At 67.8% G+C, this 27,964-nt stretch overlaps 1 protein-coding gene across 7 annotated transcripts; it reads left to right on the top strand.

The window, feature by feature from the left end:
• Positions 1-204: 204 nt before the first annotated feature.
• On the top strand, positions 205-27,932 carry ITGA7 (integrin subunit alpha 7). Of its 7 annotated transcripts, XM_039514648.1 has the most exons (27): positions 205-525; positions 11,666-11,793; positions 12,137-12,216; positions 12,542-12,797; positions 13,697-13,828; positions 14,012-14,131; positions 16,499-16,706; positions 16,793-16,986; positions 17,304-17,392; positions 17,533-17,660; positions 17,916-18,011; positions 18,612-18,673; positions 19,202-19,371; positions 19,453-19,602; positions 20,861-20,973; positions 21,304-21,508; positions 21,578-21,658; positions 22,750-22,829; positions 22,965-23,042; positions 23,454-23,556; positions 23,898-24,074; positions 24,338-24,445; positions 24,632-24,745; positions 24,892-24,990; positions 25,070-25,195; positions 25,367-25,479; positions 26,170-26,303. In XM_039514648.1, exons 1-26 carry the CDS (start codon positions 356-358, stop codon positions 25,475-25,477), a joined length of 3,378 nt encoding a protein of 1,125 aa, XP_039370582.1. In that variant the 5' UTR covers positions 205-355; the 3' UTR covers positions 25,478-25,479; positions 26,170-26,303. The 7 variants fall into 7 exon arrangements, with proteins under 7 accessions (XP_039370582.1, XP_039370587.1, XP_039370581.1 ...); XM_039514653.1 differs by lacking the exon at positions 13,697-13,828; XM_039514647.1 differs by lacking the exon at positions 25,367-25,479 and having other exon boundaries at positions 206-525; positions 26,170-27,932.
• The last annotated feature ends 32 nt before the right edge of the window (positions 27,933-27,964 follow it).

Here is a 27,964-nt window from a genome sequence, read left to right as displayed (position 1 = left end):
TCAGTGGGTGACTCTGTTCCTTGTTCCGAGCCCATCACCCTGCAGCCCAGTGAGCCCAAGGGTGTGAAACGCGCCGGGCCCTTCCCAGGCGCAGCCCCCGGCGATCCGGCTCCTCCTCCGCTGCCCCGCCCCGGCCGCGCTCCGGGCTCCCCCCAGAGGTGGCTGCATTTCAGCGCGGGCTGCGGCGCTTTCCCCCTGCCAAGCACATGCTCGTAGCGGGGGCGGCGCCCTCGGCAGCTGCCCGGCCCCGAAGCCCCGGCCCGGCCCGGGGGGCGCCGCTCAGCCGCTGCCAGGCGGGGCGGGAGGGTCCCACGCACCTGTCCCGGGTTCGGGGCCGGGGAGCGGGGCCGGCAGCATGCGGGGAGCGCCGGGCGCCTGGCTCTGCTGCCTCGGCCTCCAGCTCCTGGCGGGCGCCGCCTTCAACCTGGACGGGACCGACCCGCTGCTGAAGGACGGGGCCGGCGGCAGCTTGTTCGGCTTCTCCGTGGCCCTGCACCGGCAGCTCCGGCCCGAGCCCGCCAGCTGGTGAGTGCGGGGGGGTCCCCTTATTCCCCCCTCCGGAGCCTTCCCGGGGGGGTCCCCTTATTCCCCCCCTCCGGAGCCTTCCCGTGGGGGCGGGGGAGGGTCCCCTTATTCCCCCCCTCCGGAGCCTTCCCGTGGGGGCGGGGGGGTGTCCCCGGGCACTCTGCATGAGCCGGGGGGGATTTGTAAACTCCCTCCCCCGCGCCGATCCTAGCAAGTTTCGGGGCGGGGAGCCCAGACCCCCGGTCCCTTGGCTCTAAATAGTAACTTCCCCGCCGGGGGGGGGTGTCGCACGGTAATGTCTGTTACCCCAGGAGGCCGCCTGGCCCTGCCCCCCCCCCGGACCTTCACCGACCCGCTGGGGGGGGGTCGCTCCCTCCTGCTCCCTGGATTCTCTGCGATCCGCTCATGGGGTCCCCGGGCCAGATCCAGCCTCCAGTGGGGAACCCAGGCTGGCCCCGGGCTTCAGGGGTGTCCCGGGTCAGTCCGGAGTCACCCCCCCCCCGGCAATGGAATGGGGCCAGATTCGGCTCCCAGCTCCCCCAGGGTCAGTCCGGAGTCACCCCCCCCCCGGCAATGGAATGGGGCCGGATTCGGCTCCCAGCTCCCCCAGGGTCAGTCCGGAGTCACCCCTAAGAGCTAAGTGATGTTAGTGGTGAGTGGGAGCCCGGACTCCTGGGTTCTTTTCCTGACTCCCTGGGTGACCTTGGGCTGCACCTGTCAGGTCAGGTGCCCTTCCCACCTCTGTGACCCTAAAGGGGGCAGCCAGGGGGCTGGGGGGCTCGCCTGGAGGTGTCTCTGACTAGCACACAGACCCCATGGGGCCGGCCAGGGAGCCAGGGTGCAGATCTGCCCATCCTGGGTTGGGGATACTCCTTGCCAGGCATCCTGCCCTGCTGGTGCCCTGGGGGGGGCAGAGGAGGGGCGCTGTCTGGAGCAACCCGGGTGCCCCCCATGGAGGCGCAGATGCCCAGATCCCCAGGGGCTGTGGGAGGGGGCATGGTCTGGGGAGCTTGTACCACAGCAGTTCCTTCCTCTCCCCCCCCCCATTGGGGGCACAGACCTGCTGGTGGGAGAATGTGTTGGGGGGGGGGCAGAGCTGAGCTGTGTAATAATCCCCCCTGCACGTTACAGCGTCATTATCCCTGTTGTGCAGATGGGGAAACTGAGGCACAGGGTGGGAAAGGACTTGGCCAAGGTCACCCTGTGGCAGAGGTGGGAGCAGGGCTCCCTGGTCCCAGTGCTGTGCTCTGTCCACTACCCCTCTGAAGTCTGTACGGGTAGCGAGGTCGACGGCCATGCTCCGGGGCTGGCAGCGTGTGGGGCGCCAGGGCCGTGGTGCTGCTGGTGATGCAGGAGCGATGGACGTGGCCATGTCAGCGCTTTGCGATCCTCAGCCTGGCGGTGTCCCGCTCTGTCCCTCCTCTCACTGGGTGCAGGGCCAGGGCTCCCTGGGGCAAGGGACGTGGGCAGCTCCCAGCTGGGCCAGCGAGGGAGCCTGCGAAGGGTGAAAGGAGCCCTCATGAATATGAATGGAGCTGTGGGCCCTGCTCAGAATCATTAATAGGCCATTTAGGTGAGGGGCCCAGACTCTGCGAGCTGCCCTGGGCGTAAATCCCTGGGTTCCCCCCTCCCTGGTAAATTATTCAGCAGGGATTGGAGCCTGAGCCGGGAGGGGAACTCGATAGCGCTGACCCCGGGCCGGCTGGATCCGTGGGGGTGGGAGGCTGAGAATCCCCCTGGGCCTGCCCCAGCGGCAGCAGCATCGGCCCCACATCTGCTCCATGGTGCTTCTCTAGCCTCTTTGCAGACTCCCTGGGATGGTGCCACCTCTGGGGTGGGGCGCATCGAGTGCACAGAGCAACAGCAAAACGGGGGGCGAGACATGAGGGTGAGGCTTGTAGTCTTATAACGCCCCCCCTTGAGACATCGGGGGGGGGGGAACGGGACGACTGGGGGCTCCTGGCAGCTGCTCGAAGCCGGGGGAGTCATGGCTGGTGGTGCTAGTGCCCCCTGCTGGTGGTGACGCAGGGCTGGCGTGGGCACAGCAGCAGCCAGGGGAATGTGCTGTCCCTTATCACGCCCCCAGCGCCATCTTTGTTGGCTCCAGCCTGTCACAGTTTCTGCCAACTCTGATTTGGATTCGGGGGCAGCAGCTGCCTTCTCTGCAGAGCTGCCGATGGGCTCTGGCAGCGTGAGCTCGTGGGGCAGCTCCCGGGGCTGGGCCCCTGGCTGCTGTGAGCATCCTCAGAGCAGTGCCCTCGCTGGCACCAGGCACTTCCCTGGGGGCCTCTGGAGGGGAGGTCACTGCCCGGAGAAGATAAAAACTCGTGTGGGCTGAGCTGGTGAAATGCCAGGCCCTCTCCCAGCCGGGCGGGTCGCAGGCCGGCCAGTCTGGGGGATGAACAGGTGCTGGGTCTCACGCCCTGGCTGGCGCAGGAAGGGTTCCTACGTGCCTCTGTCTGTTTGTTGGGGCCGGGGGAGCTTTGTTCATGTTCCCTGTTCTCCAGGCTGAAGCCCGTCAAACGTTCCTGGAATTCCTCCCCGCGGGGGGATTTGCTCTCGCTGCTCGGAGCCCCCGGGAGTTTGCATTGAGACGCCACGGACAAAGCGCAGGATTAGTGCAAATCCTGGCCGGGCCGTCGCACGCTGCCGAGGGGGGAGGCTCGGCACCGAGGGCTTTGGACTGGGAGTTGGGTCTGTCCCATCCCTGGCACTGGAGCGTTTCTGGGCTCCACCTGGCTCAGTGTCCGGCCGGTTCCCCGAGCCCTGCGCCTCGCACAGTCACTTCCACAGCGCAAAGGGTCTGGGAGCAGGGTGCAGACACGGGTAGAGATTGTATGGCCGCGGGATCGGGGCCCCGTCTTGCCAGGCGCTGCACCAGCAGAGTTGGAGACCGTCTGCGCTCTGAGGAGCTCACAGTCTAACTAGATAAGGCAGGAGGGGAAACCGAGTCACACAGAGGGGCTGGGACTCATCCAACGTCACAGCGGGTCAGTGGCAGAATGGGGAATAGAACCCAGGTGTCCTGCTGCCCAGGCCAGAGGGAGAAGGAAAGATCCTGCCCAGTCCTGGGCCCCGACTCTGCTGCCTGAGGGCGTTAGCCGGGTGTGACTCTGGGGTGACGCCAGCGCAGAGCCGGCCTGTGGCACCAGCCCAGGGGGCTGCACCTGGTTGCCTCGGTTTGGGGTCAGCAGTGATGCCAAAGGAAACGAAATCTCCATGAGACGCAGGGGGCCCGGTTCCGGCTGCCCTGGGCTGTGGATCTATGGTGCAGGGAGGGAGACTCTCCCCTTCCCTTCCCTTCCCTTCCCTTCCCCAACGGGATTGCCAGGCAGGGGCAGCCCGTCTGGACAATGGGATCCCTTGGGGGGCTTAGCTTGGGAGCAGGGTGGGGTGCTGGGGAAACCGAGGCAGCATGGGTGCGTTCCCAGTGGGGGGTGAGGGGGTGCGTGCTGGGGGTGGGGGGGCATAGGGAAGGTGCAGGGTGGCTCTGTGCCCAGCCCCTGGGACCCCCAAGGTGGCTTCCCTGGGCCAGCACAGATGCTCATGGGATCTCTCTGGCCCTGTCCTTTTTTTGGGCATGTTGCTGCCGAGTTATTTGGAGTGAATTCCAGTTTATTTTTATCGGCTCCGTCTCTGTCTCCTCTCGGGAGCTGTCCTGCCTCTTTGGCGTCTCTTTCCCTGTGGGAGCAGGTGGGAGCGCTGGCCGGGGGCTCCCAGCAGGGGGCGCTGTGGGGGGCGGGAGCGCTGGCCGGGGGCTCCCAGCAGGGGGCGCTGTGGGGCGGGAGCGCTGGCTGGGGGCTCCCAGCAGGGGCGCTGTGGAGGGCGGGGAGCGCTGGCGGGGCTCCCAGCAGGGGCGCTGTGGGGCGGGGCGGAGCGCTGGCCGGGGCTCCCAGCAGGGGGCGCTGTGGGGGGCGGGGCGGGAGCGCTGGCCGGGGGCTCCCAGCAGGGGGCGCTGTGGGGGGCGGGGCGGGCGCGCTGGCCGGGGGCTCCCAGCAGGGGGCGCTGTGGGGGGCGGGGCGGGAGCGCTGGCCGGGGGCTCCCTGCAGGGGGCGCTGTGGGGGAGCAGTGTGCACGGGATGGCCACAGGCCTCTGCAGGAGAGGGGCAGGCTGCCGTGCATGTGCACGAGGGAGCAGTGTGCACGTGGCACATTCAGGCACCAGCCTCTGTGTGCCCAGGATCCAATGCTGCTGTCGCCCCAGGCTCGGCAAACCCTTCCCATGGGGGGCTGGGGGCTCCTCCCCCGGTGCTGGGCGGGTGCCTGTGGGCGAGGGGGCCGATCCCCGGCCCTGGCTCCGGGTCAGTCCAGTGTGGCAGCCCTGAGACTGGGGTGTGACCCCCGCGGCTGAGTCCTGATCCCAGCCAGGAGCAGTGACCCCCCCCCCGCTCCGTCGCCCCCTCCCCCAATCCTGCCTCTGCCCCTGGCGCTTGCCCGGGTATTAATTACCCGGTGACTAAGCAGCAGCTTCTGGTCCTGGTTATTTATCGTTTGTGGCGATTGGCTCCTGGCGCCACTCCAGGCTGTTCCCATCAGAATCTGCCCCCCCGGATCCAGCCCCCCCATCCCTCCTCCCCCTTCCCAGTCTGCAGAGGTGGGGTGGCTCTGGGTGTAGCCTGGGGTGGGGGGGTCACAGCTCCCCCCCCACCAGCTCTGTGGGTGTGAGGGTCCCCTCTTCTCCCGGCCCTGGCCGTACTCCCCCCTCCCCCCCATCGCCTGGGTTCCGATGGAGGAGGGGAGCAGAGGGGCGGCGCTGCGCTCCAGGGGCCTTGCTGGCATCGGGGCTGGATCTTGAATCGGGCCAGGCTGGGTCCAAGGAGCTTCCCATGGGGACTGGTGGGGCTGAGGCTGGGGGCAGCTGCTGGGCCTGGAATGGGGGTTGGGGCCACCCTGGCCTCTTCCCGCCCCCAGGTGTTAGATCACAGCTTGGGCTTCGCCTCGGTCAAGGGCAAACTCAGTGGTTCGCTCGGGGGGGGGGGATGGCGGGGGCTGTGTGTGTGCGCAAGGGCTGGTAGGTGGTTTTGTGTCTCTCTCTCAGTGGGTGGTTGTGCAGGGTGTTGCGTGGGGTTCTGGGTGTGTGGGTGTCCCGGTGGATGGTTGTGCGGGGTGTTGCATGGGGCTGTGTGTGTGGTTGTGCAGGGTGTTGCGTGGGGCTCTGGGTGTGTGTGTGTGCGTGTCGGTGGGTGGTTGTGCGGGGTGTTGCATGGAGCTGAGTGTGTGGTTGTGCAGGGTGTTGTGTGGGGCTCTGGGTGTGTGTGTGTCTCGGTGGATGGTTGTGCGGGGTGTTGCGTGGGGCTCTGGGTGTGTGTGTGTCTCTCAGTGGGTGGTTGTGCAGGGTGTTGCATGGGGCTGTGTGTGTGGTTGTGCAGGGTGTTGCGTGGGGCTCTGGGTGTGTGTGTGTGTCGGTGGGTGGTTGTGCGGGGTGTTGCGTGGGGCTGTGGGTGGGTGGTTGTGCAGGGTGTTGCATGGGGCTGTGTGGGTGGTTGTGCAGGGTGTTGCGTGGGGCTCTGGGTGTGTGTGTGTGTCTCGGTGGATGGTTGTGCGGGGTGTTGCATGGAGCTGTGTGTGTGGTTGTGCAGGGTGTTGCGTGGGGCTCTGGGTGTGTGTGTGTGTCTCGGTGGATGGTTGTGCGGGGTGTTGCATGGAGCTGTGTGTGTGGTTGTGCAGGGTGTTGCGTGGGGCTCTGGGTGGGTGTGTGTGTGTCGGTGGGTGGTTGTGCGGGGTGTTGCATGGGGCTGTGGGTGGGTGGGTGGTTGTGCGGGGTGTTGCGTGGGGCTGTGGGTGGTTGTGCGGGGTGTTGCGTGGGGCTCTGGGTGTGTGTGTCGGTGGGTGGTTGTGCGGGGTGTTGCATGGAGCTGTGTGTGTGGTTGTGCAGGGTGTTGCTTGGGGCTCTGGGTGTGTGTGTGTCTCGGTGGGTGGTTGTGCAGGGTGTTGCGTGGGGCTCTAGGTGTGTGTGTGTCTCGGTGGGTGGTTGTGCAGGGTGTTGCATGGAGCTGTGTGTGTGCAGGGCCGTCCTTAGGATTTATGGTGCCCTAGGCAGGATTATTAAACTGGTGCCCCTGTGCCTGTCTTGCTCTTAGCAACACAAACAGAAGCTTACACTGCTGGAAGACTTGCCACATGCATGTTATTAAAACCAGTTTAACATAGTGTGACGAAGTGGGACTGGTCTTACTGGGGGCTGGGTACAGATCCTAAGTATCTAGCAGCAAAAGGCCATGCAGCAAATGCCTGACACTCTGTCTCCTAGCAACTGATGGCCCGAGCACCTTCCCTGCAAAGGTGCTGGCTGAAGGTGTTGGAGACAAAGGGGTCAGGTGACCTCCTGGCCTGGGAAAGAAGCTGAGCAGAGAGGAGGGGCCGGAGGGGGTTGGGCAGACTGGAGCTGGCTGGGAACAGAGGGGAAGCAGGGGGAGAGGGCTCTGATCCCCGATGGGGGTTATGGGGCCCCAAGATGGACCTAACAGGGGGGATCCTGTTATCTGTGCCTGCAAGACCTGTGCTGGACTGTGTTCCTGTCGTCTAAATAAACCTTCTGCTTTACTGGCTGGCTGAGAGTCCTGGTGAATCGGCAGGGAGCCCGGGGGTGCAGGGCCTGACTCCCCTACACTCCGTGACACCTGCAAAGGTGCTGGCTAAAGGTGTTGGAGACAATGTGTCAGGCATTTGCTGCATGGACTTTTGCTGCTAGATACTTAGGATCTGTACCCAGCCCCCAGTGCGACCAGTCCCACTTCGTCACACATAGTTAAGCGCACGGTAGTGCTGATGGACTAGCACTAAAGAAGTAGCACTATAGAAAAAATTCTGATCTGACAGAATGATGCAAATAATGTTTTAAATTTGTCAACATTTTATTGGAAATTTCTATGCAGAGGTATTGAAACAAGGATTAGTTTTGAATTAAAAGCATCTTTCTGGCTTTTTTGGCTGCAAAATCGGTAATAGTGTCATTGTATGACAAAGACAAAGTGATGGCTGGTCTTGCTGTTCTTCCAATCAAACAAGCCAAGTGACTCCTTGTAGAGCGGAGATAGTTTTTAATGAGCTTTAGTTTTGAGAAACTCCATTCTCCTGATGCTGCTGTTACAGGAATTGTCAGGAGAATACGAGTGGCAATGTGCACATGAGGATATGTCAACAAGTTTGCTGGTCTGAGTAAACTGTACAACGTCCATCATTGATTTTGCATGTAGCAACAACTCAATTCTTCATACAGTTCAAGTCCATTTAAATCAAAACGATTGCCGTGCTTCAGGAGGCTCTCTAGGTCAGGGGTCCCCAACGTGGTGCCTGCGGGTGCCATGGCGCCCGCAGGGGTCTCTCAGTGCCCCTGCGTACTGGCTGGTGGACGAGCATCTGCCGAAATGCCGCCAAAATTCGGCAGCGTTTCGGCGGCGACGCCTCTGGATGATGCTGCTTGCCGCCGATAAGCAGCGTCATCCAGAGGCGTCGCCGCTGAAATGCTGCTGAATTTCGGCGGATGCTCGTCCACTGTCACGGTCCTTCGTCTGGCGACCACTGCTCTAGGTTCTTGCACTTTGTCATTAATTGCTCTTGTTTTCCTATTTCGTTGAATTTAGTCCTGCTCAGCCCGCTACCAGCTGAGTGAATGGAACCCCAGGCCGACAGCGGGTTGAGTGGCTCAGCCAGGGTATCAGCTGCCGGCCTGCTCAGTCCGCTGCCAGCCTGGGGTTCCTTGGGGGTCCCCAGGCCAGCAGTGGGTGCTGAGTGGGGCCGGCGGCCGGGACCCCAGGTGGCAATGGGGCAGCAGCTGGAATCCCAGAGCAGTGGAGGGCTGAGCCGCTCATCCCACCGCCGCGTGCCATAGAAACTCAGCTCGCGGGCCACCTTTGGCACATGTGCCGTAGGTTGCTGACCCCTGCTCTATACACTAGTAAGGAGATGAGCATATCACAGTTGTTGGAGGGCTCTATTTAGCAGTAACAAGGCTATAGGAAAGTCAGTCAATGTTTTTTGTTTCTCTGATAAAAATTGGCCCACTCCCTTCCCCATACCAAACTTGTGACAAATAATTTTCTGGTTTTGGCTGAGAGATTGATTTTTTTTTTAAATATTGACATTGAATTCAGGATTGTTAGCAAGCTCTTTTGGCAAACAAAGTTGTTAAATGACAATCTAAATGGCAACGCAGTCCTGCTTTCCTGCTTGGCTCCCCCCCCCCAGCCTGCTGGTCCAACAGCTGCAGTAGAGGAGGAGATAGGTGGAAAACTGCAGGACCCCAAAATCCACCTCTTGGGGTGCAGAGTGGCAACAGCAGCAGCAAACCCTCATCTCCGATCACACGCCAATGGGCACCACCACCAGCCTTACGGACCATGGTGAAGTTAGCCCAGCGTCTGATCTCAGGGCCGGGGCACCCATGGAGCCACAGCAGCTCATCCTGCCTGTGCAGCTCCCCCCGGATGAGGTGGATCACTGCCAGCCTGGGGGAGAGACGCGCTCCCCAGCTAGGGCGACCAGATCCAGATGTCCTGATTTTATAGGGCCAGTCCCAATATTTGGGGCTTTGTCTTATATAGGTACCAATTACCCCCACCTAGAGTGACCAGAGAGCAAATGTGAAAAATCGGGCCGGGGGTGGGGGGAATAGGAGCCTATATAAAAAAAAGACCCAAAAATCGGGACTGTCCCTATAAAATCGGGACATCTGGTCACCCTACAGGTGAGTTCCTTCCCAGAGACCCCAGCAGCCCATCCCCTCCCTCAGCCTGTGCTGCATTCGTCTCTCTAGGACCCAGCAGCCTGCTCTTACATGCTCCACTGCTTCCCGGCTGTCCGGGCTCCCCGCAGAGCGGTGCCCCCAGGCAGAGGGGTGCCCTAGGGGCCGCCTGTTCTGCCTGTGGCTAAGGACGGCCCTGGGTGTGTGTGTGTGTGTGTGTGTGTGTGTGTGTGCGCGCGCACGGGCTGGTGGGTGGTTTTGTGTGTGTGTGTCAGTGGGTGGTTGTGCAGGGTGTTGCGTGGGGCTCTGGGTGTGTGTGTGTCTCTCAGTGGGTGGTTGTGCAGGGTGTTGCATGGAGCTCTGGGTGTGTGTCTCAGTGGGTGGTTGGGTGTTGCGTGGGGCTCTGGGTGTGTGTGTGTCTCTCAGTGGGTGGTTGTGCAGGGTGTTGCGTGGGGCTCTGTGTGTGTGTGTCTCTCTCAGTGGGTGGTTGTGCAGGGTGTTGCGTGGGGCTGTGTGTGTGTGTGTCAGTGGGTGGTTGTGCAGGGTGTTGCGTGGAGCTCTGGGTGTGTCTCTCTCAGTGGGTGGTTGTGCAGGGTGTTGCGTGGGGCTCTGGGTGTGTGTGTGTCTCTCAGTGGGTGGTTGTGCAGGGTGTTGCGTGGGGCTCTGGGTGTGTCTCTCTGTGGGTGGTTGTGCAGGGTGTTGCGTGGGGCTCTGGGTGTGTGTGTCTCTCTCAGTGGGTGGTTGTGCAGGGTGTTGCGTGGAGCTCTGGGTGTGTGTGTCTCTCAGTGGGTGGTTGTGCAGGGTGTTGCGTGGGGCTCTGGGTGTGTGTGTCTCTCTCAGTGGGTGGTTGTGCAGGGTGTTGCGTGGGGCTCTGGGTGTGTGTCTCAGTGGGTGGTTGGGTGTTGCGTGGGGCTCTGGGTGTGTGTCTCTCAGTGGGTGGTTGTGCAGGGTGTTGCGTGGGGCTCTGGGTGTGTCTCTCTCTCAGTGGGCGGTTGTGCAGGGTGTTGCGTGGGGCTCTGGGTGTGTGTGTGTCTCAGTGGGTGGTTGTGCAGGGTGTTGCGTGGGGCTCTGGGTGTGTGTGTCTCTCAGTGGGTGGTTGTGCAGGGTGTTGCGTGGGGCTCTGGGTGTGTGTCTCTCTCAGTGGGTGGTTGTGCAGGGTGTTGCGTGGAGCTCTGGGTGTGTCTCTCAGTGGGTGGTTGTGCAGGGTGTTGCGTGGGGCTCTGGGTGTGTGTGTGTCTCAGTGGGTGGTTGTGCAGGGTGTTGCGTGGGGCTCTGGGTGTGTCTCTCTCTCAGTGGGCGGTTGCGCGGGGCTGTGTGTTGTGCACACGCCCATCATCGCCGAGGCTCCGCCCATCACCTGCAGTCTCGGGGTCCCGCTATTCCCGGCTCTCGGCCCCACTGGGCTGGCACCAGCCCGGCCTCGCCCCGTCTGTCTGGCTCTGGCTCTTGGCTGGGACCCCAGCTGGTGCCGGGGCGTGAGGCAGGCTAACGTCTGGGGCGGGGGGATCCAGCTGGGGTTTGCCCCCTCCCAGCGAGGGGCCAGGGCGGCTGAGAACAGCTGGCCCCGGGGCGGGCTCCCTCGGTGACTCAGGCGGGAGCGGGGCCCCCTCCGAGGCTGCAGCTGTTGGCCACGGCTGAGCGGCACGGGGCGGAGCCCCCTGCCCCCCGGGAACCCCCCGTCCTGAGCCATGGGTCCCCTCCCCACTGCTCAGCGGGGCACAGCCGGTGCCAGGCCCCACCCCACCCCATTGCACCCACTCCTCCCTCCCAGGGCAGGGCCCCTCTTGCCCCCATCCCAGAGCACTGGTACCAGCCTGGCTCCTGCCGCGCCCCCCGGGAGAGCCGCCGGCGCCGTTCCCAGCCCCAGCCCCGCCCACCACAAGGGGAAAATCCCCGTCTAGATGTCATGGTTGGGGGACGAGCATCCGAGGGGACAGCGATGGGGGGGGGGCTGTCCAAACCCCTCCCCCATGGCTCCTCCAGCCAGGCGTTCGATTCTTTAGTTGTTTGAGTTTGGAAGGCGGGAATGGGTCGCGGGGTTGCTCCCCTCTAGGGGGTGCCAGCTTGGCCCCCGCCGTGGGGCAGGAGTGACCCCAGGTCGCTCCCATCTGCCGACTGGGCACCAGCTCATGGATTGACGGTGCTGGGTCTCAGCCCAACAGTCTCCCCCAAATCCCCCCCAGAGCCGCTGGGCCCCTCTCTGGGGCAGGGCTCCGGCACCGCGGGGTGCACGGGGCGCCCCTGTCACTGCCCCACTCCTGGGGGTCACTGCAGCGCTGCTGTCCTGGGGCTGGCAGCTCCTTTCGGCCACGCAGCGGGCAGGGGGGTGTCACCTGGCAATTGTCCATGGGCCCCTTGTACCCCTCACCCCCCAGGCTGGGAGCCCGTCCTGAGGGGTGTCTGATTGTGGCTGATCCCATCTCCCCCCTTCCACTGACACTCGCCCGTCCCCCCCAGGATGCTGGTGGGTGCCCCGCAGGCGCCGGCCCTCCCAGGCCAGAAGGCAAACCGGACCGGCGGCCTCTACGCCTGCCCCCTGACAGGCGAGACGGACGACTGCTGGCGCGTGCCCATCGACGAGGGAGGTACGGGCACTGGGGGGCGGGAGCCCTTGGTGGCATCAGCATAAACCCAGAGTGGGAGCGGGGGTGACCCTGCCCTCAGTGATGCCGGGGTAAATCCAGGGTGGCTCCATTGAAATGGGTGGGGGGTTACTCCTGATTTACACCGCTGCAGCCAGAAGCAGGATCTGGCCCCGTTTCCTTGCGCGTGGCCCTTGGCCGAGCTGACTCTGGGCTGGTGCCCGGCGATGCCCCTGGGGGAGTGGGTGGGAATCCTGGGCCAAGGATCTGCTGGGGGGGGCCTGGCAGTGGGTCTCGGGGGGGGGGGGGGGCTGACTGCGTGGCGGCTGATTGCGCCTCCCCCCAGTGGACCTGCGCAAGGAGAGCAAGGAGAACCAGTGGCTGGGCGTCACCGTGAAGAGCCAAGGTGCCGGCGGCAAGATCGTGGTGAGTGGCATTGCCGGGGGGGGAGACGCCCTCTGCTCCGCCCTCTGGGGGGGTCTAGTGGGTTAGAGCCGGGATGGGGGCTGGGCCAGGACACCTGGGTTCCATTCCCAGCTCTGCTGCTGACTCGCTGTGTGGCCTGAGGCGAGTCGCTCCCCAGAGCCAGCAGCCGAGAAGCCGGGACCCTGTGTCCTGCCTCGCCGAGCAGCGGGGCCCTCGTGTTTCACGAGTGATGGGGGGGAGCCTGGGAGAGGCGTCGGGCACGGGGGGGGAGGGGGCGGGACCCTCTCTAACCTGCCCCACTTGTCATCCCCCGGCTGGATCCCAGACCTGCGCCCACCTCTACGAGTCGCGGAACCGGGTGAACCAGCCGCTGGAGACGCGGGACGTCATCGGGCGCTGCTACGTGCTGAGCCAGGACCTGACGGTGAGCGAGGAGCTGGACGGGGGCGAGTGGAAGTTCTGCGAGGGGCGTCCCCAGGGCCACGACCGCTTCGGCTTCTGCCAGCAGGGGGTGTCGGCCGGCTTCACCGCAGACAACCACTACATCCTCTTCGGGGCGCCCGGCACCTACAACTGGAAGGGTGAGCCGGCAGGGGGCCAGGGGCGGCGTGGGGATGGCGTGGGGGCAGGGGAACGGGGTGGGGATGGCGTGGGGGCAGGGATAGCGCGGGGGCAGGGGAACGGGGTGGGGATGGCGTGCAGGGGCAGGGATGGCGTGGGGATGGCGTGGGGGCAGCGCAATGGGGGCAGGGATGGCGTGGGGGCAGGGCAATGGGGGCGGGATGGCGTGGGGGCAGGGCAATGGGGGCAGGGATGGCGGGGGCGGGGATGGCATGGGGCGGGGCAATGGGGATGGCAGGGGCAGGGAACGGGGTGGGGATGGCGTAGGGGTGGGGCCAGGGGCACGGGGCATTCCTTCTCTCCCAATGCCCACAGACGCTAGGGACTGGGCACCCCCCAGATCAGAGCATGGGCCCAGCTATCCTGGGACTGGTGGTAACTCATGGGGGGTGGGGAACAGTGCATGGCTGGGGGGGGCAGGGGCCCGTGGCTGACAGGGGGCAGGCAGGGGAAGGGCCGTGGCTGGGGGCAGGCAGGGGGGGGGGAAGGGGCCGTGGCTGGGGGCAGGCGGGGGCAGGCGGGGAAGGGCCGGTGGCTGGGGGCAGGCGGGGGCAGGCGGGGAAGGGCCGGTGGCTGGGGGCAGTGGGAAGGGGCCCGTGGCTGGGGGCAGGCGGGGAAGGGGCCGGTGGCTGGGGGCCGGTGGGGAAGGGGTCCGTGGCTGGGGGCAGGCGGGGAAGGGGCCCGTGGCTGGGGGCAGGCGGGGGAGGGGGAGAACCGTTTCTCTCCTTAGGGCGTGCGGCCACCTTCAGTTCAGACCCAACGCTGGAAGCTCCGACCCCTGTGCCAGGCAGAGGAGGAGCCAGGACTGTCCCCCCCCCGTGCCCCCCCCGCCCCCGCTAACCCCTCTCTGGTTTGGCAGGGGACCTGCGCGTGGAGCTCCTTAGCCAGAGCTCCCTGGAGCCGGGTACCTACGACGACGGGCCCTACGAAGCCGGGGGGGAGAAGGACCAGGACCCCTCCCTCATCCCCGTGCCCGCCAACAGCTACTTCGGTAGGGAGCGCGGGCAGGCCGGGCACCGGGGCAGCGGCCGGTCGAGTCTTTCGCCCCCAGGAACCAGCGAGGGAGCCTCTGCCGCCCGGGGGGCCGCCCCCTCGGTGCCTGGCTGGGGAGGGGTCTCCGTCCGTTAACTCTCTCTCTCTCTCTCCCCCCCCCCGGCCTGGCGCGGCCCCGCAGGTCTGTTGTTTATGACCAATGTTCATAGCGCAGACCCCGACCAGCTGGTGTATAAAACGGCCGAGCCCGGCGAGCGGCTGCCCGGCACCGTCGGCGACGTGGCCCAGAATAGCAACCTAGGTGTGTAACCGCGGCGGCGTGTGGCGCCCGCCTGTCAGCGAGCGAGCGGCCGGCCGGGCCCCCGGCTCCGGGCCCCCCCCGAGCTCCTTCTCCTCTTGGCCTTTGGAGCTGAGGGGAAGTGAAAACTCCGCTCTGCTCCTGGGCCGGGGGGGGCGCCACGCCCAGGTCCTGCCCCATAGCGTGGGGGGGGTGTAGGGTATGGGGGGAGGGGGTGACTGCTGCCCCTCCCACACACCCGTTCACACTTACCCCGGCACGGCCCCATGTGCGAGCACAAACCGTCCTTGCACAGACACGAGCACACAAACCCTGCACCCCCCACCCTCACCCCTTCCCTCTCCCCACGTCAGAGCCGTCTCTGCGCGGTTCTCCCCCTGCAGCCCCCACCCCCGCAGCCCCCCACCCCCGCTCTGCAGCTGTGCGTGCCAGGCTGGATGCTCGTGCGCAGGGATTTACACGTCCTGGTGCTCGTTGCCCGGGGAACACGGATTCTGCTGGCCGTGGCACCAGGGAGAGGGCGTGAACCCTTCCCCGCTCAGAGGGCATCCCACTGGCCCAAGGCCCCGAGCAGGGGGGAGGATCTGTGGGGACACCTGCTCAGGGCAGCCCCTGCCCCTCACATCTCCAGGCGCTAGCACCGTCCCTTGCCCCCTGGGTGCCGGGGGGGAGGCCGTGAGCAGGGGCAGCCCAGCGCCGGGGAGGCCCCGCTCTGCTGCCAGGCGTGAGCGTCTTGTGCCCGTGCTGTCAGGGAACGTTCCAGGCTCCGGGGACGGGCGCGTGGCCCCATCTGGGCTGGCTGCAGCGCAGGGGTGTCCTGGGCGGGGGGCGGCTGCAGACAGGAGGGGGGTCAGCACATGGGGGGCTGGGGATCCCTGCTGGGAGAGGGACACGGAGCCTGGAAGAGTCCCCGAGGTGCTGCCCGGGCTGTGTTGCATGCGGTGTGTCCTGTGGGATGTGAGGGGGTGTCGCTCGGTTCGGGGTGCATGGCTCTCCCCAGTGCTTGCCAGCAGGATGTGCCCCCCTCGCTGAGCCCCGGCTGCTGCCCCCCCATTGGCCCCACGCACTGACCCGCTGCCGGCCTAGGCCCCAGAGACGGATGCCACAGAGCAGCACCTGGGTGATTTGGCCATGGCACGGGCATGCCCTGCCAGGCATCATCCAGGGGGTGGGGGGGTGCTGGCTTGGCAGCATCCCTGGAGCTGCTGGAATAGAACCCAGGAGTCCTGACTCCCACCCCCACCTCCTTCAGTTCTAACAACCAGACACCCCCCACTCTCCTGGAGAGTCCTGGGTGGTCCAATGTGCTATTGGAGAGCACCGCAGGGAAACTGAGGCACGGTGAGGGGCAGCCGGAGGCCCGGGCAGAGCAGAGACATGTTAGTGGGGGGGGGGCTCATCCAGCTGCTCTTTTTGTGCAATCCTCCCCTCGCCCATTGAGCACTGCAGGGGACCCCCCCTTTGCAGCACGGTCACCCCGCCCTGCCGGGTGTTTGCTAGCTGGGCCTTGCCCGGTATCTGAAATATGAGGCGTGTCCAGCTTCCTGGTTGCTCCCCTTGGCCCCCGCATCCTCCTGCCCCCGGGGCTGTATCCCGGCTGGCGGGGTCCTCGGGCCCAGTGTCTGGGGGGCTGAGCAGAGAGAGATGGACAGACACACGGAGCAGCAGAGGGGCCGGGCGCTGGGGATCGCTGCTCTGGGCCCCCCAGATATGGAGCAGGGGGCGGGGGGCCCGGCTTTAGGCCACCCTGTGGGGTTGAGGATGAGTGGGTGGAGTTCACAGCTGGTGCCTCCCAGGCCCCCACCCCAGCTCTGTCCAGCCCCCGGGAGCCTGTGTGTGGGCTTGGTGTGCGTTAGCCAAACCTCTCCTCTCCCCAGCGGGTGGGGAGGGTCTGTGGCTGGAAGAGACTCCATCCGGCCCCAGGTGTGGGGTCCTGCCCCGGCCTCCTGCGGCCACGTGCTGGCTCAGCGTGGGACGGGTTAGGTGCCAGGTCCTTCCAGCCTAGCCCATGCTGCAGCAGCTGCACGGGAATCCTCACTAGCTCTGCGCAGTACGGAGCCTCTGCCACACGCAGGAGCCGTGCTGATTGCATCCAGCAGGGGGCAGTGCTCTCGGTGTCTCTGGCTGGGGTGGGGCCCACGTACCCCCGGGCTGCGCTGGCCGAGGGTGCGGCGTTGGACAGAACCCGTCTATTCCCCCCCCACCCCGGGATCTAGCAGCAGGGGGCTCAGCGAGTGTCGGGGGGGGGGCTCTTCCCACCCGAGCTGAGAGTAGGGCCAGGGCAGTCCCTGCCCCCCCTGCTGCTGAGGAGCCCTGGGGGACCCCCCCCAGCAGCACCAACCCTGCCTGTCGCTCTGCCCCCCGCTCCAGGCTTCTCCGTCGACTCGGGGAAGGGCCTGACTCGGCAGGGCCAGCTCAGCTTCGTCACAGGGGCACCGCGGGCCAACCACACCGGGGCCGTGGTGATCCTGCGACGGGACAACGTCAACCGCCTGGTGCCCGAGGTCATCCTGCCCGGGGAGCAGCTCAGCTCCTCCTTCGGCTACGCCGTGGCCGTGCTGGATCTGAACAGCGACGGGTGAGCCGGGGGCGGGGGTGTCGGGCCGGGGCTCCGGGGCGGGCTGGGCGCTGGGCCTGACTCTGCTGCTCTCTGCCCCCGCCCAGCTGGATGGACCTGGTGGTGGGGGCGCCCCACTTCTTCGATCGGCAGGAGGAGATCGGCGGGGCAGCCTACGTGTACATCAACCAGGCGGGGCGCTGGGCGGACCCCCGCCCCGTCCGCCTCAACGGCACCTCCCACTCCATGTTCGGCATCGGCCTCGCCGCCCTCGGCGACCTCAACCAGGACGGCTTCCAGGGTGAGGGGCCGGGCGGCCAGGGGAGGGGGAGCGGGGGAGCCTGGCTGGGTCTGACCTGGGGTCCCAGGTCTGGGGAGTCGGCGCCGTCCCTTGGGGGGCTCCCCCTGCGGGTATGGGCTGGGGGCAGGCGATGGGGCTGGTTGCTCAGCTGGGTTACGGGGTCTGGGGAACGGAGCTGCCCCTGCAGGAGGGAGGGACCCCTCCCCCCCGTGGCAAGTATCCAGCTCTGGGCAGGGGAACGGCCCTGGCCCTAGTGCCCCGGGGGGGCACAACCCCCTTCCAGCCTGCTCCAGCCATAACCTCCCCCCCCCCCGCAGACATCGCCGTGGGAGCCCCCTTTGATGGAGCCGGCAAGGTCTTTATCTACCACGGCAGCAGCCTGGGCATCGTCACCAAACCGGCCCAGGTGAGAGGGCGCGAGCAGGGCGCCGGGGCGGGGGAGAGGGTCACTGAACTGCGGGCTCCTAAGCCCCTCCCCCGCCGCCCCCTTCACTTCCTGTCCTAAACGCTGGCGGCTCCGCTCTCCGTCCGTCTGTCCCCCTGCAGGTCCTGGACGGGGAAGGCGTCGGGGTGAGGACCTTCGGCTACGCCCTGTCCGGGGGCCTGGACGTGGACGGGAATCTCTACCCGGACCTGCTCGTTGGCACGCTCTCAGACAGCGTGGTGCTGTACAGGTGGGCGCTGCCTGCCCTGCCGCCCGCCCCCAGGCCCGAGGGAGGGAGCCGGGCAGGGACTCTGGCCCCTCCAGCCCTGGGCATTGCACTGCGTCCGGCTGGATCAGCCACCTGGGTGACGCCGGCGGCTCCCACCGTGCCCAGCGTGCAGGAGGGCCTGGGCCGCCCGGGGCACTGCGAGACGGGAGGCCTGGTGCAGCCGGGGCACGGGCCAGCCGGGTGCCTTTGCCAGCGGTTTCCCCTCTTGCTTTGCAGAGCCCGGCCTGTCATCCACGTCTCCAAGAACGTCTCCCTCTCCCCCCAGAACATCGACCTGGAGAGCAGGAACTGCCCTCGCCACCTGGGCATCTGGTGAGAGCAGCCTCGCCCCCAGGCTCCCTGGGATCCAGAGCTGTGCCCCCGCCCCCGCCAGCCAAGCACACGTTCCACACCCAGGGAGCGAGGGAGGTCTAGTGGTTAGAGCTGGTAGGGCGTGGGGCTGGGGACCAGGACTCCTGGGTTCTCTCCCCGGCTCTGGGAGGGGAGTGGGGGCTGGTGGGTTGGAGCAGGGAGCTGGGGACCAGGACTCCTGGGTTCTCTCCCCGGCTCTGGGAGGGGAGTGGGGCTGGTGGGTTGGAGCCGGGGGGGGAAGGAGCCAGGACTCCTGGGTTCTGTCCCCAGCTCTGCTACTGACCTGTTGGGCCTTGGGCCAATCCCTGCCTCAGTTTCCCCAGGGGTACAACCGGGTTAGCGCTGCCCATCTCTAGGGCAGCGGCGCACTCTGACCCCGACGAAAGGGGCAAATGCCTGTTCCCAGCGCCTGCTCAGAGCTGGGTTATGCAGGGAACCTGCTGGCCCTGCTCTTACTCCTCCTCCCCGGAGGGTGGGGTGCTGAGCCCCCCTAGCCGGGGGGCGGCTGGTTTGACGTCGGCCTTGTCTCAGGCCGAGGCTTTCTGTGGTTTCCCTGTGCAGCGTGGAAGTACGAGCCTGCTTCAGCTACACGGCCAGTCCTGCCAGCTACAGCCCCCGCGTCAGTGAGTACTGCTGGGCCGGGCCCCGCACTCCCCCAGGCCTGGACGTGCCGTGCTGGGGGGGGATGATACCACCTGACAATACCCCCCCGCGTCAGTCCTGCTCCCGCACCCGGCACAGGGAGACGCCCAGAGCATGCTGCCCCACGGCCGTTCTCTGGGTCCCAGAGCCCAGAGGATGCTAAGGGAAGCAGGACACAACCCAGAGCAACCCTGAGGGTGCTCTAAGCTACTGGGGAGCCCTACCCCAGAGGTGGCTGCATTTCGCTGATGGGTGACAGATCCCCGTATAAACAGCTGCCGTGCCCACCCCAGAGGTGGCTGCATTTCGCTGATGGGTGACAGATCCCCGTATAAACAGCTGCCGTGCCCACCCCAGAGGTGGCTGCATTTCGCTGATGGGTGACAGATCCCCGTATAAACAGCTGCTGTGCCCACCCCAGAGGTGGCTGCATTTCGCTGATGGGTGAGCAATCCCCCCAGGCAGGGAAGGTGCAGCAGAGCCCATGCCCACCCTCCCTCCTCCCCCAGCACTCGCGTACACCTTGGACGCTGACGTGGACCGGCAGAAGCTGGGCCAGGCCCCCAGAGTCGCCTTCCTGGACCGGAAGCCCACGGACCCCGAACACCAGTTCTCGGACGTGGTGGAGCTGCCCCACCAGCGCGCCCCCGCCTGCGTCAAGGCCACCTTCCAGCTGCAGGTGGGTCCTGCCGCCCTGCCCTGCCCCGCCCTGCCCCGCCCCCGGCCTGCCGCGGGCTCAGCCCCTGCTCCCTCATTGCAGGACAGCATCCGGGACAAGCTCCGCCCCATCGTGGTGGTGCTGACGTACAGCATCGAGCACGCCCGGAGCAAGCGCCAGGCCCAGGCTGCCGCCCTGCCCCCGCTGATGCCCGTGCTCAACGCCCAGCTGCCCAGCAGCCAGAGGGCAGAGGTGAGGCGGGTTCCTGGGTGACGGCCCCTGGGGACATGGGCTCCCGCTCAGCAGGGTCAGGCGTGCACAGCACATGGGCGGGAGCCCCGCCAGGAACAGGCTCCAGCAGGAGGCTCTCTGCCCCCTCCACCAGCGCCACCGCCAGCGCCCGGCCCCTTGCCCTGCCAGCAGCTCGTCCTGTGGGATCAGAGCTCCTGGCGGTGCCGATCCCCTGGCACCTTCCGTCAGGGTGCCCTGGCCAGCGCCCAGCACCGGTGTCAGCCTTTCGGGGGGTTGCTGCGTCCTGCTGACCAGCAGCCGGGCCCCGCCCCAGAGGGGGCTGCATGTCGGTGCTGGGTGAGTGAGCCCCGTGCGGTGTCGCCGGCGGCCGGGCCCCGCCCCAGAGGGGGCTGCACGTCGGTGCTGGGTGAGTGAGCCAGAGGGGCTGCATGTCGTTGCTGGGTGAGTGAGCCCCGTGCGGTGTCGCCAGCGGCCGGGCCCCGCCCCAGAGGGGGCTGCATGTCGGTGCTGGGTGAGTGAGCCCCGTGCGGTGTCGCCAGCGGCCGGGCCCCGCCCCAGAGGGGGCTGCACGTCGGTGCTGGGTGAGTGAGCCCCGTGCGGTGTCGCCGGCGGCCAGGCCGGGCCCTGCCCCAGAGGGGGCTGCACGTCGGTGCTGGGTGAGTGAGCCCCGTGCGGTGTCGCCGGCGGCCAGGCCCCGCCCCAGAGGGGGCTGCACGTCGGTGCTGGGTGAGTGAGCCCCGTGCGGTGTCGCCGGCGGCCGGGCCCCGCCCCAGAGGGGGCTGCACGTCGGTGCTGGGTGAGTGAGCCCTGTGCGGTGTCGCCGGTGGCCGGGCCCCGCCCCAGAGGGGGCTGCATGTCGGTGCTGGGTGAGTGAGCCCCGTGCGGTGTCGCCGGTGGCCGGGCCCCGCCCCAGAGGGGGCTGCATGTCCGTGCTGGGTGAGTGAGCCCCGTGCGGTGTCACCGGTGGCCGGGCCCCGCCCCAGAGGGGGCTGCATGTCGGTGCTGGGTGAGTGAGCCCCGTGCGGTGTCGCCAGCGGCCAGGCCCGGCCGCACCCCACAGGGGACATCGTCCGTCTGTGCTGTGGGCACAGCTGGACTCCTGGAGCACATGCAGAGTCCGCGGGAATGTTCTGGGGGACGGCTCTGAGCTGGCGGGTGAGCCCTGCAGAGCCCTAGCTGGGGGGCAGGGCGCGGAGGTGGAGGAGCGCTGCCTGGGGGCCGTCCCAGCTGACCCCCCCCCGGGGGCGTTTGTCCCCAGGTGAATTTTTTGAAGCAGGGCTGCGGGGACGACAAGATCTGCCAGAGCAACCTCCAGCTGCGCTACCAGTTCTGCTCCCGCGTGGGCGACGCCGACTTCCTGCCCCTGCCCAGGTGAGGGGGGGCTGGGGCTGAGCCCTGGGGGGCCCAGGATGGGGGGAGGGGTAATAGACACATACTGGCCCCTCTCAGACCTGCTCTCCTGCCCCAGCTGGCCAGGTGGGGCCGGTCACTCCTGGTGGGGGGCTGGGATCTATCCAAGGGGCGGGTCTGGGGGCAGATCCCACCCTCTGGGGCAGCGGCTCCCTGCATGGTGCCCCCCTGCTGGGTCCAGGATGAGGTGGGGCCTGGGTAGCCGGGGGTCTGCCCCCTCTGGGGGGTCTCTGTGCTGATGCCCGCAGGGGCCCCTCACCGTGGCGCCGGGCCTGCCTGTCTCCGCCGCAGGGGCGCCGATGGCACGGCCGTCTTCGCCATGAGCGACCAGAAGGACGTGGCCTTGGAGATCCAGGTCACCAACCTGCCCTCGGACCCAGCGGCGCCGCAGCGGGACGGGGACGACGCCCACGAGGCCCTGCTCACGGCCACCTTCCCCGAGGCCCTGCCCTACTCCGGGGTCCGGGCCCATGAGGCGTGGGCCGGGCCCGGCCTGGTACGGGGGAGGGAGGGGGGGCGGGGGGGGCGCTGTAGGCCCCGGTCTCTGACTTCTCGTCCTTTCCAGGAGAAGCAGCCCTGCCTGCCCAACCTGAACGGCTCGCAAGTGCAGTGTGAGCTGGGGAACCCCATGAAGCGCGGAGCTCAGGTGGGGATCAGCCCCCCAAATTCCTGCCCCTCACTGCGCCCAGTCCTCGCTGCCCCTCCAGTGCCAACCGAACTGCGCCCAGACCTCACTGCCCCCTGCACTGCGCCCAGACCTCGCTGCCCCCCGCACTGCGCCCCCCGCACTGCGCCCAGTCCTCGCTGCCCCTCACTGCACCCCTGCACTGCGGCCAGACCTCGCTGCCCCTCCAGTGCCAACCGAACTGCGCCCAGAGCTCGCTGCCCCTCACTGCACCCAGACCTCGCTGCCCCCCGCACTGTGCCCCCCGCACTGCGCCCAGACCTCGCTGCCCCACCAGTGCCAACCGAACTGCGCCCAGACCTCACTGCACCCAGACCTCGCTGTCCCCCGCACTGTGCCAGACCTCGCTGCCCCCCGCACTGTGCCCCCCGCACTGCACCCAGACCCCGCTGCCCCCAGACCTCGCTGCCCCTCCTGTGCCAACCAAACTGCGCCCAGACCTCACTGCCCCCCGCACTGCGCCCAGAGCTCGCTGCCCCTCACAGCCCCCTCACTGCACCCAGACCTCACTGCCCCCCGCACTGCTCCCAGACCTCGCTGCCCCCCCAGTGTCCCCCGCACTTCCCCCAGACCTCGCTGCCCCGCACTGTGCCCCCCGCACTGTGCCCAGACCTCGCTGCCCCTCCTGTGCCAACCAAACTGCGCCCAGAGCTCACTGCCCCCCCAGTGCCCCCCGCACTGCGCCCAGACCTCGCTACCCCTCACTGCACCCAGACCTCACTGCCCCCCGCACTGTGCCAGACCTCGCTGCCCCCCGCACTGTGCCCCCCGCACTGCGCCCAGACCTCGCTGCCCCTCCTGTGCCAACCGAACTGCGCCCAGAGCTCGCTGCCCCTCACTGCCCCCCGCACTGCACCCAGACCTCACTGCCCCTTCACTGCACCGACCATACTGCCCCCGCACTGCGCCCAGACCTCACTCCCCCTCCAGTGCCCCCTACACTGCGCCCAGACCATACTGCCCCCGCTCTGTGCCCAGACCTCCCCACCTCCCTCTTGCTCCCCTTGGCCTCTGCCCTCCCATGGCCCTGATCTCTCTGATCTCCCCCCCAGGTGCGGTTTTATCTCATCGTCAGCACCTCGGGCATCACCATCGAGACCCAGGAGCTGGAGCTGGAGCTGGAGCTGAGCACGTGAGCACCCCCTGGAGGGCCGGGCAGGGGCTGGGTGGGGGGTTGGCTGTGGAGGGGGTCGGAGGAACTGCAGCTGGCCACTGGGGGGTTGCAGTGGGGGGACCCCCATGATGCCCCCCCATCTCTCTCTCCCAGGATCAGTGAGCAGCCGGGGCTGCGGCCTGTGATGGCGCGAGCACGTGTGGTCATTGAGCTGCCCCTGTCCATCACGGGGTGAGTGCCCCAGTGGGGCGGCCGCGGGGGGGCACGGCAGGGGCAAGGGGAGACGTCTGGGGGCCAGGGGTGGGGCAGGGGCAGGGCGGCAGGCCGAGCCGTCTCGGGGTGGGGCAGGGGCTGGGGCGAGCCGTCTGGGGCCGGGCTGGGGCTGGGGGCGAGCCGTCTGGGGTGGGGCAGGGGCTGGGGTGGGGCGAGCCGTCTGGGGGCCAGGGCTGGGGCTGGGGTGGGGCGAGCCGTCTGGGGGTGGGGGCTGGGGTGGGGCGAGCCGTCTGGGGGCCGGGGGTGGGGCTGGGGGTGGGGCAAGCTGTCTGGGGGCCAGGGGAGGGGCTGGGGGTGGGGCGAGCCGTCTGGGGGCGGGGCTCTGCAGGGCTCTCAGCTGCCCTCCCTGACTCTGTCCCCCCCCCGCAGCGTGGCCGTCCCGCGGCGGCTGTTTTTTGGCGGCCAGGTACGGGGCGAGAGCGCCATTCGCACCGAGGGCCAGGTGGGCAGCGCCGTGCGCTACGAGGTGACGGTGAGTATCCCGCACGGGGGAGGGGGCAGCGCCCGGGCCAGTAACCCTCCCCCCCGCCCCCCGGCCAGACGTCACCCCGAGCCTCCCCTGCGACCACCCTGAGCATGGCTGCGGGAGGGTGGAGGATCATGGGCGGGGGGGGGCTGAGTTCAGGACGCCGGGGACCATTCCCAGCTGGGACAGGGGAGCTGGGTCTAGTGGTTAGAGTGGGGGGGGGGGCTGGGTGTCAGGACGTCTCTTCCCCCTTTGGTGCCTCGGTTTCCCCATCTGGGCGGGGGAGGGGTGGGTGGCATTTGACCCTGCCCCACAGACTCAGGCTGGTGAGCGTCTCCCCCCCGCAGGTCTCCAACCGGGGCCAGTCGCTCAACACCCTGGGCTCGGCCTTCCTCAACCTGCTGTGGCCCCACGAGCTCGCCAACGGCAAGTGGCTGCTCTACCCGCTGCGGCTGGAGCTGGCGGCCCGGCCCGGGCAGCGCGTGTCCTGCAGCCCGGCGGCCAACCCCCTGCGGCTGGCACTGGTACGGGGCGTGGGGGGGGGAGCTGGGGGCTGCTGCTCAGCTCGGGGCGGGGGGAACGAGGGGCTGGAGCCCCCGCTGCAGGGATCGAGCTATGGGGATTGGGACCCTGCCCTAAGCTGTGCCCAGCTGTTTGCCCCCACAGGGGCCTGGCATGGGGGGAAGGGGCATCCGGGGGCACAGCTCGTGCTGCAGCATCACAGAGGGGCTGGGGGGGGCCCAGCACACGGAGGGAGCCGCCCTAACACCTCTCCTGCCGCCCCCAGGAGAGCCACGGGCAGGACAGGAGCAGGAGGGAGGCCGAGCGCCCGGAGGTGCCCAGCACGGGGCCCTGGTGGCACCGTGCCCACGCTGAGAGGAGGAACGTCACGTTGGTGAGTGGCTCTGGGGGGTGGAGATCCTGGCTGGGGCTGTGGGGGGGCCCTGGGGTGACCCTGGCTGGGGTGGGAATCTCTCCTCCCCGCACACCATGAAGCACGCTGCAGCCTGGATACCCATGGCTCGCCCCCCCCGCCCCCCTCCCTGCCTGGAGCCCGCTGACCCGCTCTCTCCCCCTCCAGGACTGCGCCCGGGGCACCGCCCGCTGCCTCGTCTTCCGGTGCCCGCTCCACAGCTTCGAGCGCTCGGCCGTGCTCACGGCCTGGGGGCGCCTGTGGAACAGCACCTTCCTGGAGGTGAGCCGGCGCCGGGGCAGCCAGCTCTGGGCTGGGCCGCGGGGCCGAGGCGCGGCTGCACTGCAGAATCCTGCCCCCGCCTGGGACAGCTGGGGGGTTGGGGGGCCGGGCGTGGGCACCCGGCTGAACCATCTCCCTGCCCCCAGGAGTACCCGGCCGTGACCTCCATGGAACTGCTCGTCCGCGCCAACATCACCGTCAAATCCACCATCCAGAACCTGGTGCTGAAGGATGCTGCCACGCAGGTACCGGCTTGGCCGCTCCCCCAGCCCCGCCCCCTGCCCCGCCTCCTGGTCCTGATCCTGCTGATCCCTTCCCCCCCAGATCCCCGTCACCGTCTACCTGGACCCGAGCGCGGTGGTGGCCCGGGGCGTCCCCTGGTGGATCATCCTGACCGCGGTGCTGGCCGGGGTGCTGGTGCTGGGGCTGCTGGTCTCCGTCCTGTGGAAGGTGAGAGCCGGGGGGAGGGGGGACCCGGCTACCCTGGTCCTGGAAGGGGGCTCTCTGCTCCAGGGCAGATGTGTCCCCAGGGATTGGGCCCCATCCGTAACCCGGCGTCCCCTGGGTCCGGCTCTCTGGCCCAGGCCTGATGCTCTCGCCTCGGCCTCACTTCCTCCCCAGTGCGGCTTCTTCCAGCGGAGCAGCCGAGCGGCCCCGTACGCCACCAACTATTACCGGGCCCGGCTGGCCGTGCAGCCCTCTGAGGTGGAGAAACAAGCCGGGGAGGCCTAGCGGTAACAGCCAGCCCCGCCCCTCATTCATGGAGGGCAAGGGGCGTGCACGGGTGTGCAAGAGCATCTGCAGCAACAGTGCATGAGTGTGCGGGTGTGCCAGGCCCATTGGGGGAGCAGGGTGTCTGCCAGGCCAGCGCCTGGGTGTGCCGGGGCGGGTGCCGCTGGTGAGTGTGCCTGCGGGTGCCAGGCCAGCGCCTGGGTGTGCCGGGGCGGGTGCCGCTGGTGAGTGTGCCTGCGGGTGCCAGGCCAGCGCCTGGGTGTGCCGGGGCGGGTGCCGCTGGTGAGTGTGCCTGCGGGTGCCAGGCCAGCGCCTGGGTGTGCCGGGGCGGGTGCCGCTGGTGAGTGTGCCTGCGGGTGCCAGGCCAGCGCCTGGGTGTGCCAGGCTGCATGCCCGTGTGCCATGCGCCCCGACCCGCGGCCGTCAGGCAGGGGCGTTGCCAGGGGCGTAGAATGAGCTGGGCCCGTCCCTGACGCGTGGGGATCAGCCTTTCGCAGACCTGCAGGGGAGGTGACGCTGTCTCTGGCCTTGGCTTCTCATCGCCGCCTTTGATGCACGCGGCAGCCACTTGGGGGCGCCCCTGCTCCAGCCAAATGCAGCCTCTGTCTGCCGGAGGCGCCCCCCGTGGGGCGGGGGCATCTGGGCTCTGCCGGGGGCCGGGCGCTGACTCCGTTTCTCTGGCCTCTTTCCAGGTGGGCTTCTTCGAGCGCCCCCGGCACCAGCAGGCCGCGGTGCCGCAGTACCACGCCATCAGGATCCCGTGGGAGGAGCGCCAGCTCTGCCGCGAGGAGAAGACGGGCACCATCCAGAAGAAGGAGTGGGTGACAAACTGGAGCGAGGGCAGCGACGACCACGTGCCCATCTCGGGCTAGGCACCCGCCGACCCACGCGGGATCCCACTGGCCGGCGCTGGCTCAGACCTCGGGGGGGGGGGGGTCTCTGGGGAGCACGCAGAGTCGGGGTGACTCCGCCGCGGTGGCCGGGGGCTGCTCTGCCAGGCGGCTGCGGCAGGAGAGGCGGCTGCCGGACTCCGGACAGGAGATGTGGGACCTGCCCCCAGGACAAGGGCGTGTCGCGCTGCCCCCTGCTGGCTGGGGCCGGAGCTGCTCAAGTCTGTCCAACCCCGCTGCTCTGGGGGATCCCAGCCCCACGGGGCCCCAGACTGCTTCAGGTGGTAAAGCAAAGTACAGGGGGCTGACTCCGCCCCCTTGTGCAGTGACTCCGCCCCTTTGTGCAGTGTATCCGCCCCCTTGTGCTGTGACCCCGCTTTTCTCCCAGCAGACCCTGCCCCCTACCCCAGGCCCCCCCGTGTGACTGACTCCATGGTCCGGCTGAGGGGCTGCTGGCCCCTCCGGCTGGGGGTCTCTGTTTATTGTTATTAAAGGGACACTGTTGGGAGAACAATGGCGTATCGCCCATGTCTGCCCCCCCTCCACCGCGCTTTGCCCCACAAGGGCGCCCCCCCCAAACCAGGCGGTCACCATGGCGACCAGCGTGGCGCATTCCTGGAAGTCGAGCCGGAGGTCGCCCTTGGGGTCCAGGGTCTCGGGGTCGCAGATCTCCTGCAGCCCTGGGAGAGGGAGTTTATGGGCCCCGGGTCTTTCCCCTCAAGGGGGTGCTGGCTTGGGGGGCAAGGAATGAGGCCCACTTCCCCAGTGGGCCACTCTCAGCCCAGGGGCCCTGCCAGGCAGCCCGGGGGCCGGGAAGCCAGCTCCATCAGCTGCCCCCAGCCACTCCCTGCCCCGTTGGCACCTGTGCCAGGCCGGGTGCCCCTCGGCGTGGCTGGCGCTCACCTGGCTGACCAGCCAGAGTAGGTGTGGAGCACTGCCAGGCCCTTGGCTGCCCTAGAGCACTGCCCCCCAGCCCGGTGCCCCCAGGTCGCTCTCAGTGACCTGCCCCGCGCCCCCTACCCGCACGGGCATTATTAACCCGTTATGGCCTGGGGGGGGAGAGCTCACCCTGATGCTGCTTGTCCCATGGCCCCTTTCCCCCCCCGCCAGCCCCTCCACCATGATAGCCTCATCTGCAGGCGCCAGCGGGGTCCTTACACGGTGGGGGTGGGATTGCAGTGGAAGCCCCCCTCTGTCCTTTGCCCTGCCCTGGGGGCCTGGGCTGGGGTGGTCTCCCTGGCACTCAGCTGGGGCTGCCAGCCCAGGGCTCCGGTTCACAGCTGGTGCTTTGGGGGATGCGGACATCCATCCCCCTCTCCAAGACCCACTACGCTCGTCTCACCCAGGGGCTCTTGGTCCCCAGTGCCCCAGCCCAGCTCCTGTCTGCTCCGGCCCCCTGGGGATCCTGCCTGCCCCTGCCTGTCTCTCCAGCATGCTCCCTCCTCCCCAGAGCTGGCTGCATTTCGGGGGGACCAGGCGTATAGGGTTCTTTGCAGTGAAAGGGGGGCATATTATGGGATGCACAAAGCCCTTGGTTCCATGCAGCTCCCAGGTTCTGTCCCTATCGCTTGAGTCACCCAGGGAGGTGGACACGGCT

Source organism: Mauremys reevesii, linkage group 25, assembly GCF_016161935.1.
Source record: "Mauremys reevesii isolate NIE-2019 linkage group 25, ASM1616193v1, whole genome shotgun sequence".
NCBI classification, from domain to species: Eukaryota; Metazoa; Chordata; order Testudines; family Geoemydidae; genus Mauremys; species Mauremys reevesii.
Note: the sequence above shows the minus strand (reverse complement) of the source record. Positions and strands in the feature narration are given on the sequence as shown.